Genomic DNA, 16,341 nt, shown 5'->3' on the forward strand with positions numbered 1-16,341 from the left:
GTAGACTGCGGCGTATCATTCTGCTGAAACGGTGGTCGGATGCAGCCTGCCATCCCTTCAGGAGGTGCACACCGCAAGGGCACTGAAGCGGTCTCGGAAAATCATGACTGACCCCTCCCACCCACAACATAGACTTTTTGTTGCACTCCCCCATGGCAGTAGACTGCGGCCTTTCAAAAGAAGTAAGAACCTCTTCAAGGAGACCTGAAAGACCCATGAATAAGAACTTTATCACCAAGGTGGCCCCTGAACACACAACCGGCTTGGTAACGGGTCGAGGTCCCCCCACTGACATGATCCTACTCCCACTCATCATACACCACTTTAAAGGACTGCACTTTCAATCTTTGTGTTTGTCTTTCTACATTGTTTTAGTCCTCCATTATTGATGTGACCGCTACTGCACACTAAGCCAATTTCCTCATTTGTAATCTGATTACTTACAGTATGTGGCTGAGTGAATCTGAATCTGAAAAAGTTTGAGAATCACCACAATAATGCATACTATAGGAATATTGATATTATCATCAAACTCACTACTATAGGGTTTTTCCTCAGTGTATTTGTAGTAGACTACTTAAAACGTATTAAAATTAATACTGGAGAGCTTTGTGTCCAAATTCCGGTCAGGCATGTGAACTAGCATTTCAGTACCTACTTTAAGATTAAAGGTTGTTGCACACACAGTTCGCTTGTTCTTCATATGCGTTTTCTTAATCCGTCATGTACCTTAGTTAACTGAGCCACCAAGTCTTGGTCACAGCATTGTTTTATAATAATAATAATAATAATAATAATAATAATAATAATAATAATAATAATAATAATATTATTATTGTTATTATTGTTATTATTATTATTATTATTATTATTATTATTATTATTATTATTATTATTATTATTATCATTATCATTATTATTATTATATAGTTGAAGGACAATTACCTCAATTGTTTGGAGTTGGATTCAAAAGGGGGGAGAGTAAGAAAATGACTCCGCTGGTGTTTTCGGCACTTTTAAAGTGAAACAAGACTAGGTCAAAAACCTATGTTACCTTTAATACTGGGGCGAAGGCTCAACTTCTCTGTATAAAAAAATTACAGAAAACAGTAGTGACGTCCCAAATAGACCCATTTCATGGGCGCCATTTTGTGCTGAAAATGTAGGATAAACACAGGTGCAATCAACACACTAATGAGGGTTTCCAAATTCCAATCATTGGAGTTGGAAACCCTCATTAGTGTTTTGCTTGCACCTGTGTTTACCCTGCCTTTTCGGCACAAAATGGCCCCCATGAAAAGGGTCTATTCAGGGAATGTTTTGTCAAATTTGTGAAATAAAGCCAGCAGGGGGCGACATCTCTCACGTTTCCTCGTTGCTATGGTTGCTGACGCCATGGAGGAAGAGTGTTAAGATAACCAGAATGAAAATGTCCAATTCTAACTTTCAAAATAAAATAATTTCAACTAAACATAATATTATGTTGCACTTTTTTCTTCCGTAATGAAGGGGAAAAAGGAAAGCCCCAGCGACATAATGCCCATCTATGCGTATTATTGCCAAAGATCTCATGCCACCAGATACCTCTGAGATTATAACAGGGCAGAGTTACCTGTGGTCATATTTTCTGCTGTTAAAGACTTTTCTATCAATGGATTATACTATTATATTACACTATACTGTAATCATGATTACAGGTAAGCACTGGTATTGGCCATTAATCGTAGGCTACTGTGTAGGCTAAACGCATAATATTCTCTGATATAAGGCATGGGATAATAATGTCAATAATCCATTATTAATCAAAGTAAGCAATATAGGCTACCCAATAGATTACTTGTTTAAACACACAAAGAACAGGGAAGGCAAGGCTGGATCTCATTTTGATGTCCTTCATTTTAATTCATAGCACATGAGGCTTACAAGGTGTGACATTAACATGCAACAGAGGTTTGTGGTGGTAACAACAGTGTTGGGGGTAACTCATTACAAAAGTAACATATTACATGTAATATATTACTTTTAGCAGTAACTCAGTAATATAACTTATTACTTATAGGATTTCAGTAATATTATACCAGTTACTTTCTCAAGTAACTCAAGTTACAAATTGAGTTACATTTTATTAAATCAAAGCACATATTTAAAAAAGATACAATCATTTCCTAATCAAACTGTGTGTTTTTATGCAAATAACCACTATAGATGACAATAACAAAGGAAAAGGATAACATTTAGAATCTTGGATTGTTTACACTGACTTCAAGGCGGTTGAAATTATTTTTCGGGATGTTCCGGGGCAGCGATGTCATTCTGCTGCTGCTGTTGTTTTGGTAAAAGTAATGCAAAAGTAGCGTACTAAGTAACGAGTTACTCTACACAGAAAGTAATATTGTAAAGTAACTTATTACTTTCAAATGAAAGTAACTAGTAATATGTAGTATATTACATTTTGAAAGTAACTTGCCCAACACTGGGTAACAAGGTTTACTCTACCCTCTACTGGTAGGATATGAGATCACTTCTCATTGTGTCAAAAGCTGATATAAACCAAATGCAAATGATCTGATTAAAACGGGGATGTATGGAAAATCGGCTTAGTCCAAAGGCATTTTACTAAAAACAAATATTGAAATACCAAAAGGTATTAAGTAATATGTTTCAATATTTTTTTCCATACGCAAAACAAGTGTGGTGGGAATAAACCACAAAAATACAGACTTTGCCTTTTCTTTTCTCCTCCAACTACCAAGTTTCCAGACATAAGCATGAACTACACAACTTCAAATATACAAAAAGATATCAAACAGCTACAAGCATACAGTATTTACAATCTCAGCTCTGGCATGGACTTCCAAGTCGGAAGAGTTATTACCAGGGACCACATTCAAAACAATGCTTGTTTCTCATAGTTTGATGCTTGTTTCTCATAGAATGATTAGTTACTGGGCAAGGTTGATTGATGGCAAGGAGAACAAACTTAGCCGTATTATGTACAACTGCCTGCTTGACTTGCACAACTCTGGCGTCTATGCCTCGCCGTGGGTCGTGCGTGTCAAACAGATTCTGGATGACTGTGGCTTGTCTTACCTCTGGCTTACACAGCAGTGCAACAACATTGACTGGTTGAAGTTAACTGTTGAGCAAAGTCTTAAGGACCAGTTTATGCAGAAATGGCAAAGTGAGCTCAAAAGTATGACGTCATGTGACTTGTACGTAGAATTCAAAAAAGAACTTAAACTGGAAAATTATCTGCTGTATGTAGACCAGAGGCATAGACATGCAATTTGTAACTTCAGGGTTAATAACACCAGAATCCCCAAGGTTGTTGGCAGATATAAAGGACTGCATAGAAGTATGAGGATCTGTAATCTCTGTAGTGACAACTGTGTGGGAGACGAGTATCATGTTTTGTTTGAATGCAAGAATGTAATTATTTTGAATTTCAGACAGTTATATTTACCCAGATATTATTTAACTCGTCCATCTATGTTTAAACTGATTTTGCTACTACAATCAGACAGACAAAAAGTCATGTGTAAATTAGGTGCCTTTTTGAAGAATGTCCTGCCTTTGTTCAAATGACATGCACTAGCCATGCCGTGTGCCATTGTATATTGTTTTTGTATGTTTTGTTTGTGCTCCATACCATGTGATCATGGTCAATGAGTCACATTAAATAAATGAAATTAAATAAAAAAAAAAGTGTTTCCGTGGGTATGAAACAGAATGTTTCTGGAACAGTTTTGTTCACAGCAGTCCTTGTGAAACCAGATCCACTATTAGTACAGTATGTGTCATAGTGGTTCATCACCCTCTCTCCCCTCAGGTCCATGGATCACCCAAGCTCTACCATCTCCCTCTGTGGAAGATGGTAGATATTAAAAAAAAAAAAAAATCCATACGCAAAACAAGTGTGGTGGGAATAAGCCACAAAAATACAGACTTTGCCTTTTCTTTTCTCCTCCAACTACGAAGTTTACAGACGTAAGCATGAACTACACGACTTCAAATATACAAAAAGATCAAACAGCTACAAGCATATACAGTATTTACAATCTCAGCTCTGGCGTGGACTTCCAAGTCGGAAGAGTTATTACCAGGGACCACATTCAAAACAATGCTTGTTTCTCATAGTTTGATACTTTAAAAAAAAGTGTTTCCGTGGGTATAAAACAGAATGTTTCTGGAACAGTTAGTATGTGTCATAGTGGTTCATCACCCTCCCTCCCCTCAGGTCCATAATAATAATAATAATAACTTGGACTTATATAGCGCCTTTCTCGAACCCAAGGACGCTTCACAGGAGAGAACAAAACAAGGAACGGTAGACACACAAAAGACGAGCGCACAGGGACAAAAATAAAACAAAGCAAAAGGCACAAGAGCACAGAGAGGGACAAATAGACAGGCAGGAACAGTTAATTAGGGCCAAAGGCAGATGAACAGATGAGATTTGAGTGCCGTTTTGAAGGCGTCCAGGGTGGGAATGTTCCTGATATCAGTGGGGAGTGAGTTCCAGAGGGTGGGGGCTGAGGCACTGAAGGCCCTGTCCCCGAAGGTCCGCAGCCTGGTCTGGGGGGTGACAAGCAGCCCGGAGTCAGAGGACCTCAGGTTCCGGGGGGGGGGGGGGGGGGGGGGGGGGGGGGGCATGGAAGTGGAGGAGGTCGGAGAGATACTGGGGGGCACGGGCATGGAGGGACTTGTAGGTGAGGAGGATGATCTTATATATGATGCGGGACTTGATGGGGAGCCAGTGGAGGTGAATGAGGGTGGGGGTGATGTGCTGCCAGGGCTTGGTGTGAGTGAGAACCCTGGCAGCTGAGTTCTGGACATACTGGATCACCCAAGCTCTACCATCTCCCTCTGTGGAAGGGTGGGCACACGAAGCCCGGCCTCCCGTTTCGGAAATGCCCCCGTCCCCTGTCGTCCATGCCCGCTGGTCCCATAGGGTGCCGTGGTGGGAAAGGAGGGCCGCGGGGGCCGAAGGGCATGGGCATCCTGAACCGATCCGGTGGAAACATCGGCCCTCTGGGCATCATTTGAGGGGGCATGTGTGACATGTTTGGAGGTGGGAGGAATGGAGGTAGATGAGGATTTGGCATGGCCGGGTTTGGCATGCCCGGGGGGTGCTGCAGGGGCGGCATACCCAGTCTGGGACCCACCGGGCCAGGCAGGCTCATCATGGGCGCTCCTGGAGATCCCAGCTGGTCTTGGCTGGATTCCTCTGTGGGTTTTCCAGCTAAACCTGCTAAAGGAAAGCACAAGTGTCAAAACATCAAACCAATTACAATCATGGTGAAAATATTGAAATATGGATCTTTTCATATAAATACTGAAATATACATTGTTTCATATACAATACCTCAAGTCCAAAGAGTAAACATTTAAACCAAACCTGGTTATAAGCTCCTACATTTTACCTTTAGGTGATACTTGAAAAAATAAAATAATTAACCTTTATTTATACAGGGGGAGGGAGCGCCTTATTCACATTCCCCCAACATTCACACCTGGAAGCTGGCCAGTACAACCACAGTCTGATCTGCTGGCCACTGATCAGCTCCACTGAGAGCGGTTGGGGGTTAAGGGCCTTGCTCAAGGGCACCTCGGTGGTGGTAATGAGCGAGGGGCCATCTTTCCCCACCTAGATTTTTCCTGCCGGGCCCGGGGATTGAACCGACGACCTTCTGGTCACAAGCTCGCTTCTATAACTTTTAGGCCACCACTGCCCACAATTCCACAATTTCATCCCACATTTCATACATGTCTTACCTGGTGGCAACTTCATGGGGTCAAATCCTGGGGTGATGAAAGGGGATGTAGGAGACAGCAGGATGGGGCCAGGAAAAGCAGGTAGACCTCCAGCTATGGCTGCTGCCTGTTGACTTGCTGGCTGGCACCTGCAAGACAAGCACAAACAGTGGCATCCCAATTTAGATGAAAGTCAAACCAGGAATAAAGCCCTCATGCGATGAACTGCTCAAAAGAGAAACGACATCACCATGTCCTGATTCCACAGTACGAGGGGTGTCTCTGGAAAAATCTGCAATTGTCAGTAAACATTTATTTTAAAAGCTTACTATGTCCAGGATTCATTATTCAAATTGCAAAACATTTATTCCAACTTTGGTGTGATGTTTCTGGTAAGGCCTTCCTCCATGGGTGGCGCTCGTGGCGCTGTAGCAATGGTTTGCATTCTCCACAATCCAAATGTTGTGTAGTTTAGAAAATCTCAAATGGACCCATACAAACATGAACAGCGGTGGGAAATGTAATGGAGAGACCAGAGCATATACAGTACAAGTAAATGTTACCTGAGATTCTTTATATGTTTCTTTAAAACACTGTGGAACAGATAATACCTCCTATTGCATGACATTGACAATGCATTTGAAAGGGGCTGGATGAGTACTTTGACAGAGTATAGAATAACTGGTGACTGACTGTTGTTACAAACCAAATGCCTCAAGATATACAGGGTCACTTCAGTACGGAGGTGGTTCATTGATCGGTGATGTCATCAGTGACAATGTTATGTTGGTCTGAGGCTATATAAGATGTGGGTCTCAGGCCATATATAAGAAAGAATTCATAACAGATAGAGAACCATGTTCTTCCAGTGGACCTCCAGTCACCAGGTCAAAGCCAGTACCGATTAAGCAAAAGCATACCTCAGTGACAGGTGGCACTGGGCTGTCCGCCTTGACATCCACGCTGACTGGCGGCCAATGCAGGAGGCTGTAGATGTCACGCTCACGGCCGCAGGGGCGCCTCTGGTAGGTGGCAAACATCCGCCGAGCCAACATCTGAGCCTGGCGGTCCGCCCAGATGTTTTCTGAAACAGGAGAGGGAGATAAACCTGTGTGAGTTCAGTTTGCCTGTTTGTCTGTGGTGCAAAACGACAGAAAGAAACAAAGCCTATTAAATTTGGTCTTTTTCTTGGTGGGGGGGGGGCTTTCCCTTTTAAAAATCCTCACTCAAGCCCAAAAGATTGCAAAGTGAGTCTGCAAAGTAATCAATCAGCCTTAGATGAATGGAATAGCAATAGCACAACAAAACTCCATGACTGATTCATTCATTGCTCACATTTGGATGTGTCTTGGAAAGCATGTTATAAAATAAGCGTATTCTTATTTATGAGACAGATCCACTGACCTGGCAGAGTCGTTTCTTCAGCGGCGGGGGTGGCTGTGGGGGGAGGGGATGGCTCCTCCCTCTCCTTTTCTCCTGTGGGAGGGGCGGGGGAGGGCACCTTTCCCGGAGCAGCGTCCAGAGTGACAGGCACGGGGGCTGCCTGAAGGAGACAAGATTTGGATCTTTTGAGGGGCATACTTGTACATTTGATTTGTGAAGATATCATTATGTCGTGCACTGGGGTTGGAGAGAGATGGTGAGTACAGGGTAGGTATTCATGAGAGCTTGGCAGTACTCGTTTACCTAAAACAAGTCTGAGAAGCTACTTTCCCCGATCCTGATGCTTTTCCTCACGTCTTTCTTTCACTTGCATCTAATGTGTTGTTGTTGTTTCAATACACTTTCTTTGAAGGCTGTAAATTGAGTACTGTAATGTTATTTGGGTTTTAAATGACAGTAACTTGTAGCTTCACCTTAGAATGCATTAGGATGTTTTTTTAAATTAGAAGAATGAAAAATGCATATTGTGAATCATGAAAACATCTCAAAATAGTCTGGTCGGGCTTAATGTTCCAAATAATTATTGTCAGGTTCTAGAGCTGACCTAAACTGCCTATAGTATGCCATGATTTATGAGAAAATATTGTTTTGTGAAAAGTTGTAATAAAAGGGCAACATCGGCTAATAACCCCCACTATGGTGTGGTGAGTATGAGGGCGACCAGAGAGATTCCAATTACCAACAAGCGTTGGTAAACAGGAGAGTGTTTGGTGAGTGACAAAGTGTGAAATGGATTCATAGTATTCTCACATGCATTCGTTACAAATATGGTGCATTGCCCTCGACACTAATGGCTGTGGTCAATTGACTACGGCCATTTTAATACAACCACATGTCCTTTAACTGCAAACAACTGTTGCTGGCCAGCCAACATCGCTATGAGGAGACGCAATGAAGCAGCACAAGAGACCAAATTCATTCTTATGTCACTAGACCTGAAACCTTCAGGGTGTGTAAAGAGCACCCGTGCAGGTGACCTGACGGAGCCGGATTTTATAATTAGGGCAGATTAATTGCCCTAATGCTGAATGCCCGAAGGCTGATGCTATAGTTCAGTGATGCTGTCATCAGTGATGATGGAGCCGGACTTTCTTAGGCGGCGTGCACACCAAACGTGTGTGAACACTTTGGAAATCATGTCGAGAGTGCTTCCATTGCACACAAAACACAGCGCATAGAGCGTTTTTGTGTGTGCTTTGTTTTGATTTCCCCTGCAGTCGCGTGCAGTACAGTTCAGGACGCAACGATCACACGGACGGGAGCCAGCTGGTTTCGTCTGTTTGATGTTGTTGACTGTAAACATGAAAGCCAGATTAATGCCAATTCTGGCTGCAGCAGCGGAGGTTGAAGATCCCCCTGGGAGGAGAAGAGGTACGAGGAGGAGTGACATTGATCGCTGATGTCATCAGTGACAATGTTATGTTGGTCTGAGGCTATATAAGATGTGGGTCTCAGGTAGGGGTGTCACGATACACTCAGTTCACGATACGATACGTATCACGATACTGGGTTCACGATAACGATACGATACGATTTTAACAATATTTTTTTAAACTTGAATAATGACAATATATGACTGGAAAAGTAGTATTTTATTTGAAATGCACAAATACAAAACATGCTGTTGTGGGAAATTGTTATTACAATAACAACTAGAAAAAACATGAGATTGGAGATAAGGCTTATCTTGAAATAGAATGAGTTACACCGTCACTTAGATTTACTTTGAACTAAAAGGTTTCTCAGCAGTATAAATTCTCATTATGCATCTTCAGTTTTTCTTCAAACTCAAACAACAAGACTTTTCTTAGTCTATTTTTTATGCATCTTCAGTTTTTCCTGTCAAGTAAACAGTTTTGCCAGAAACTCAATTGAATGGTTTCTCTCCTGTATAACTTCTCATGTGTCTCTTCAGAGACTTGTTCAACTGAACTACTTTCCACACATTGAACTTCAACAAACAAAGACGTTTCTTTGTCTACTTTTGAAAAAAAAAAAAAAAAATTTTTTTTTTTTTTTTTTTCCCCACGATATGAGATTTCATCTTAACGATACATATCGTGACGTTTTACTATCGCGAAATTTCGTGGGACGATATATTGTGACACCCCTAGTCTCAGGCCATATATAAGAAAAAATTCATAACAGATAGAGAACCATGTTCTTCCAGTGACCTCCAGTCACCAGGTCAAAGCCAGTACCGATTAAGCAAAAGCATACCTCAGTGACAGGTGGCACTGGGCTGTCCGCCTTGACATCCACGCTGACTGGCGGCCAATGCAGGAGGCTGTAGATGTCACGCTCACGGCCGCAGGGGCGCCTCTGGTAGGTGGCAAACATCCGCCGAGCCAACATCTGAGCCTGGCGGTCCGCCCAGATGTTTTCTGAAACAGGAGAGGGAGATAAACGTGTGTGAGTTCAGTTTGCCTGTTTGTCTGTGGTGCAAAACGACAGAAAGAAACAAAGCCTATTAAATTTGGTCTTTTTCTTGGTGGGGGGGGGCTTTCCCTTTTAAAAATCCTCACTCAAGCCCAAAAGATTGCAAAGTGAGTCTGCAAAGTAATCAATCAGCCTTAGATGAATGGAATAGCAATAGCACAACAAAACTCAATGACTGATTCATTCATTGCTCACATTTGGATGTGTCTTGGAAAGCATGTTATAAAATAAGCGTATTCTTATTCATGAGACAGATCCACTGACCTGGCAGAGTCGTTTCTTCAGCGGCGGGGGTGGCTGTGGGGGGAGGGGATGGCTCCTCCCTCTCCTTTTCTCCTGTGGGAGGGGCGGGGGAGGGCACCGTTTCCGGGGCAGCGGCAACTGTCTCTGTGGCCATGAACAGGAGGCGGAACGGGCGGAGGAACTCCCTGGCAGCTTGTATCTTCTCCTCTAGGATGATGGGCTTCCAATTTTCTGAAAGAGGAGCGGGAGAGAAACGTGTGTGAGTTCAGTTTGCCTGTTTGTCTGTGGTGCAAAACGACAGAAAGAAAGACAAAAACTGACGATGACAAAGAAACAAAGCCTATTAAATGGTGTCTTTTTCTTGGTGGGGGGGGGTAAGCTTTCCCTTTTAAAAATCCTCACTCAAGCCCAAGAGATTGCAAAGTGAGTCTGCAAAGTAACCCAATATAGTGAGTGAGATAAGATCATAGTTGCTGAATGGGACCAAAGTCCAGGGACCCACCCTCTTTGTACTGGTACTTGTTGTCGGTGGCGCCCGACTTGGGAGGCTCCGGCTTAATGTTCTCAGCATCCACCAGTTTGTCCTCCTTGTCCTCCCAGGTGAGGTCAGGATCCTCGGGGGCAGGAGAGGAAGTGGCGGGGGCCTGGGCTTCTGGTGCCGGGGCGGCGGTCGGCTCGGGCTCCGGTGGGGCCTCCACCACCTGATCCTGGAAGGAAGCAGGGAGGGCAGAGAGCGATAGGGGAGGAAGATTAGTGCAGGGTCCCCAGTAGAAACGGCCCACCAAGTGACTGGCAAACAGGCAGGTTGAGAGTGGAAAACAAACAAAATCACACACACCTCTGCATAGGCATCCAGGAGGTCTCCAACAGCCTCCTCCTTGTTCAGTTCCTTCACCTTCCTCTTCTTCTCTGGCACAGACACAGCAGCTACAGGAAGGAATACAATTACAATCAGCCTTAGATGAATGCAGAGTCTGAGCAATAGCACCACAAAACTCCATGACTGATTCATTCATTGCTCTTGGATATGTCTTGGAAAGCATGTTATAAAATAAGCTTATTCTTATTTATGAGACAGATCCACTGACCTTGCATAGTCGTTTCTTCAGGGGCGGGGGTGGCTGTGGGCTGAGGGGATGGCTCCTCCCTCTCCTCTTCTCCTGTGGGAGGGGCGGGGGAGGGCACCGTTTCTGGGGCAGCGGCAATTGCTGCAACTGTCTCTGTGGGAGGAGATGTCTCTGCCTCAGTGACAGGTGGTGGCACTGCGCCCCCGGGCGCAGCCTGGGCGGGGGCTGCTTGGGCGGGCGCTGCTGCCTGGGTGACTGGCACTGCCTGGGCGATCTTGCTGAGGCGGCTGGTGTCAATGGGTCGGCTCTTGGTGGAGATGGGCGCCGTGTTCCAGCCCTCGTCCTGGGGAGCGCTGCGTGGGCCCGGGGTGTGAGGGCCTCCGCGGCCCCCGGGACCCCCTCCGCCCATCTTGGAGAGGAGAACCTGCTGGACCTTCATCTGCTCCCTGTTCTCCTCCAGCTTGGCGTCTTTGTGGATCTGGTCGATGGTCTTGGGGCCCGCCTCGCCTCGCCTGGGCACCCAGTTGCACTGGGGTTGGAGAGAGATGGTGAGTACAGCTTTTGCGCAGAAAGGAAAGAATAAAAGTGTGTGTGCTTCAGTGTAAACCTCATTGGCCAATGTGCTGACTCGGACCAGCTCATCTTGCCTTGTAAAAACTGCTGTATTCTTTCAGGGAACAGAATTTAGCCAGGAAGCCACATTCATTCTAATGCCACTACACTGAACGGGCTTTATAGAGCAGCACTGAAATAAGAGGGTGAGGGGGAAAACAGTCCAGTGGCTTTGTAGTCCGCTACAGCAGTGGTTCTCAACCTGGGGGTCGGGACCCCCCACGGGGTCGCGGGATGATTGTCAAAAGAGAAATGATGATAAAATCTCCCATACCAATGGTTTAATGTATTATGAAGCTATATAAACTATGAGAACCATTTCAGTGAGTGAGTGAAATCAGTGTTGGCTTGGGTTGCGGCAGGAGGAGGTCGTATGGTATGGTGCATTGCCCTCAACACTAATGGCTGTGCTCATTGCCCTCAACACTAATGGCTGTGCTCAATTGGCTACGGCCATTTTAATACAACCACATGTCCTTTAACTGCAAACAACTGTTGCTGGCCAGCCAACATCGCTGTGAGGAGACGCAATGAAGCAGCACAAGAGACCAAGAGACCTCTATTCATTCTTAAGTCACTAGGCCTCACTGGTAAGTTAGCAAAAACATGGACTTCTTTTCAGAAGACTGCTAGAGTAAGCTAGGGTTGAACTCACCCGTCGCAGGTCCACCATGTCCTGCAGCATAAAGCGGATCCTGGAGGAGATTTTCCTTTCCTTGATGATCTTCTCCATCTGGTTGAAGTACTGGTCCATCTGAGGCTATAAAGACAAACCAAGACGCTTTGGTGAGCGTACGTTTCATTGTGTTCAATTTGCAAGCCGAAACAATGTAAACCATACCGAACTTGCCCATTCCACCACTACACTAGACCTAACTCTTTCTCAAGATCTCCTCTATGTGTGCGTTGTTGTACCTTGGCCTTCTCGAAGTCCAGGTCCTTGCCGATGGTGGACAGCAGTCTGCAGAGGCACTCCAGGGACTCCTCGTCGTGGTTCTTGAGCAGCTTTCCAATGCAGGAGTGCATGATGGCCTCGCTCAGCATTTTGATTTTGTACAGTTCACCGATGAGCTTGATGTTGCCGAGGGAGCGTTTTCTCGCCTTGGCCTTAGACTCCTCCAGCTCCTCTCTGAGCTGCTTGGTCTCGTCCTGCAGAAACAGAGAGGTCAGAGGTCAGGGAAGGGAGCGGGACAGGGTTGGCTTACATTACATTTCTGGTGAATTTATGCGCACAGATAATTTAAAGTCCCTGGAAACCAGAAATATTTTATTATTATTTAGCATTTTGAGTTCATCACATCACAGGAGCCTATGTTAATAAGCCACCAGCCAAATTTGAACGATGATGAACGTCGCAAAGTATATAAATTTAGGTTTGACAGTCTGGCAAAAGTAATGAGAATCGATTATTTTTTAGAGTGTATTTTCTCCCGCGGACTGTGTGGGCGTGTCCCGTCTACAGCAGGGAAATTTCTGTCTCTCGGAGAGCGCGAGAGAGAGGGGGGGAGGGAAACGGAGAAAGAGAGAAAGAGAGATCGACACACACACACACACACACACACACACACACACACACCGTGTGTGTGTGTGTGTGTGTGTGTGTGTGTGTGTGTGTGTTCGTTGCTCGGAGAGGGAGAGACTCTTGCTGCGACTGCACAGCGTGTGTGTGTGTGTATGTGTGAGTAACCTCGCGTCACCAGGCTGTGTCTCTCTCTGTGCTCTCTCTCACACGAGGGGAGAGAGAGAGAGAGAGAGAGGAGAGGAGAGGAGAGAGAGAGAGAGAGAGAAAGAGAGAGAGAGAGGAGAGGAGAGGAGAGGAGAGAGAGAGGAGAGAGAAGAGAGAGAGAGAGAGAGAGAGAGAGAGAGAGAGAGAGAGAGAAGCATAGCGCTCGGCACAGAGTGGGAGGGAGGCAGACATACTGAGCGAGCGCTGTCACTGGGGGCAAAGAACGGACAAAAGGAGGGTGGGTGCGGATTGCGCGCGTGTACAAAGGTTATATAGAGCTTATGCCGTCACAAGCTCCTGCATTTTAGCACCTCGCGCACTGCTCTCTTCAATGAGGAAGTATCTTGTAGAATCTTGTAGAAAAGTGTCGATTTTAAGGCTTTGGGTTGAAAGTAATGTATAATAATTTCGGAGGCACAAAATTACTAACATAAGACCCTAAATAACATAGTTAGAACGTTTTTGTGGATTTTGGTTTCCAGGGACTTTAACACTAAACATCAGAAAATTTGACCAAATTGGATCTTAATGTAATGGTGCAAATTCTTCCTCCCAACACACGGTCACCTTCAAATCCCTCCCACCACACTTCAAGGTTTGACCATCAACTCGACTCGACCCTCCCCCTTCAATATATTCTGTGGCAGGCACATACTGTACATACCCCTGAGGCAGCGTCCAGTTCTTTCTGCTTCTTCTCAAAGATGTCGTTGTCATCTTTGTCCTTCTCAAACTCCTTCTGGCAGCGCTTGAGTAGCAGCTTGCGGAAATCCACAGTGACTCCCGGCTCATCTGTGGTGGGGACTTTTAGCTGAGGAGAGCAGAGTAAAGGGACAGTTAGGGTACACAGTTGGTTAACTTGGTTGAGGACGTATAAGGGAGAAGGGGTGGCTCTCAGTTCCTTCATCTCATCACTTAATAAGTCAGTGGCTCAGAGACGTGGCACAAGTTAAAGGAACACTGCCCATTTTCAACCAGCTTTGTATCATTAGAACATCAGTAGTATATCAGAAAACTGTAAACTGTTTTGAAGTCTGTCATTTAATTTGACAGTTATTGAGTGTTAAAGTGTGGACCAGTGACATCACTGGTCCACACTAACTCAAATTAATAACTCATTAACTCAAATCAACTCTCAATAACTGTCAAACTAGATGAATGATGAATAGTTTGACAGTTATTGAGAGTTGATTTGAGTTAATGAGTTATTAATTTGAGTTAGTGTGGACCAGTGATGTCACTGGTCCACACTTTAACACTCAATAACTGTCAAATTAAATGACAGACTTCAAAACCGTTTACAGTTTTCTGATATACTACTGATGTTCTAATGATACAAAGCTGGTTGAAAATGGGCGGAGTGTTCCTTTAAAGACTGGAGCATGGCAGGCAGGAGCATGCATAGGCACCTACCGTCATAAGGCAGCAGCACATGTTTGCATAGACCACAGAGAAGTTTGGCTCGGAGATGGCCTTCTCAAAGATGAGGTCTATGACTCCTTTTAACCTCTCCTCTGTGTCTATGGTCAGCTCTTGGACCTGCTTCATCAGCTGTTGAAACATCTGCGGGGTCAGCTTGTTGAGGATGCTTCGCACACGCTTGAACAGGTCCTGGGTCTTGGTAAGCTCGCTCTCCTCGGGCTCCTCTGCTCCGCGAGTGCGGGCTGGCTTTTTGGCCGAGGGCTTCCAAGCCTTCTGGGCCTTGTTGAGGTGCACGTCGTCGTTAAGCGACATAAGGGTGATGATCTTCCTCGGGCGAGGCTCTTCCCTCTGGCCCTGTTGGGAATGGCGTGGCCCGCCGACACCGATCATGCCCGTGCCTCGAGGCTAGAAGGAGGGATGGGAAGGGAAGGACAAGGAGATGGAAGAAGGAGTGAGACGATGAGAGATTTCAGCCAAAAACATTGAATTACCCAACTACAACCTTCAAGTGCAGGCTTCTATCCACTAAACATTTGCTGAGGGTCACTTACTGGTCCTCTGCCTCCTCCCCCCATGTTAGGTCTGCCAAGATTGGCGTAGCAGGGTGTGAAGTAGTCAGGGCCGCAGTTCATCCCTGGTAGACGACTGGGGTCCAGTTGACGTAGAGGGGTCTCATTCGCCTGAATAGAGAGGAACACAGAGCAGAGGTAGTATATCAGAAAACTGTAAACTGTTTTGAAGTCTGTCATTTAATTTGACAGTTATTGAGTGTTAAAATGTGGACCAGTGACATCACTGGTCCACACTAACTCAAATGAATAACTCATTAACTCAAATCAACTCTCAAACTGTAAACGGTTTTGAAGTCATTTATCTAGTTTGACAGTTATTGAGAGTTGATTTGAGTTAATGAGTTATTAATTTGAGTTAGTGTGGACCAGTGATGTCACTGTCGTTTAGCAAAATGTAAATGCATGACAATTGCAGTCACAAGACTGATTGACATTGTTAGTCCCCCTGCAAGTATACAATCAGAATAACTATACTCTTAAAAAAGTTTAAGATCTACATATAGAGATTTAAGCAACAAATAGGAAAAGAAAGAAATGTACAGTATACTACCCACATTGCCAATACAGTAGAACCATTCTAGTTCTTTACCCCTAACTATGTGTACAGGTTTAAACAGGTCTTCATTCATAAAAGGGCATGTCTCGTGTCTGAATGGCTGTAACGTGTCTTTACCTTGTCTAATACGACTCCCCGGATGGCTGGCAGACCCTGAGGCTTGCTCAGGCTGGCAGGGACGAACCGGAAGCCCAGGAGAAACTCCATGTCATATTGCACGACACGCACGGGGGCCGCTTGGGCGACTGGCATGTGTACCTGAAGGAGACAACATTTGTAGTCTTGAGGGGCATACTTGTACATTTAAGAGCAGAAATTAATTTAGGCTCACCTGCCAAAGACTGGCACACTAGAGTTTACCGGCTAGGAATAAAAGGTGTGGTCTAGCTAGAAAACCACGTAGGAGCACATGTGAAACTTGTAATGTAGCGATAGATGTCTACAATTGTTATCAAGCTGCTGAAGTTGCATTCCTTTGCTCTGAAAGAAATGAATAAAAATGTGATT

General features: G+C 44.7%; 1 protein-coding gene across 1 annotated transcript; it reads right to left on the bottom strand.

The window, feature by feature from the left end:
- Window positions 1-4,853: 4,853 nt before the first annotated feature.
- Window positions 4,854-16,086, bottom strand: LOC310792295 (eukaryotic translation initiation factor 4 gamma 1-like; the record flags this gene model as incomplete). Its single annotated transcript, XM_083654018.1, has 13 exons — window positions 4,854-5,248; window positions 5,776-5,896; window positions 6,675-6,838; window positions 9,372-9,581; window positions 10,382-10,586; window positions 10,718-10,806; window positions 11,148-11,475; window positions 12,214-12,318; window positions 12,474-12,707; window positions 13,949-14,095; window positions 14,698-15,111; window positions 15,258-15,386; window positions 15,952-16,086. 13 exons carry the CDS (start codon window positions 16,084-16,086, stop codon window positions 4,854-4,856), a joined length of 2,676 nt encoding a protein of 891 aa, XP_083510144.1.
- Between the last annotated feature and the right edge of the window lie 255 nt (window positions 16,087-16,341).

The sequence above is a fragment of the Poromitra crassiceps genome (assembly GCF_964638095.1).
Source record: "Poromitra crassiceps genome assembly, chromosome: 17".
Lineage (NCBI taxonomy): Eukaryota > Metazoa > Chordata > Actinopteri > Beryciformes > Melamphaidae > Poromitra > Poromitra crassiceps.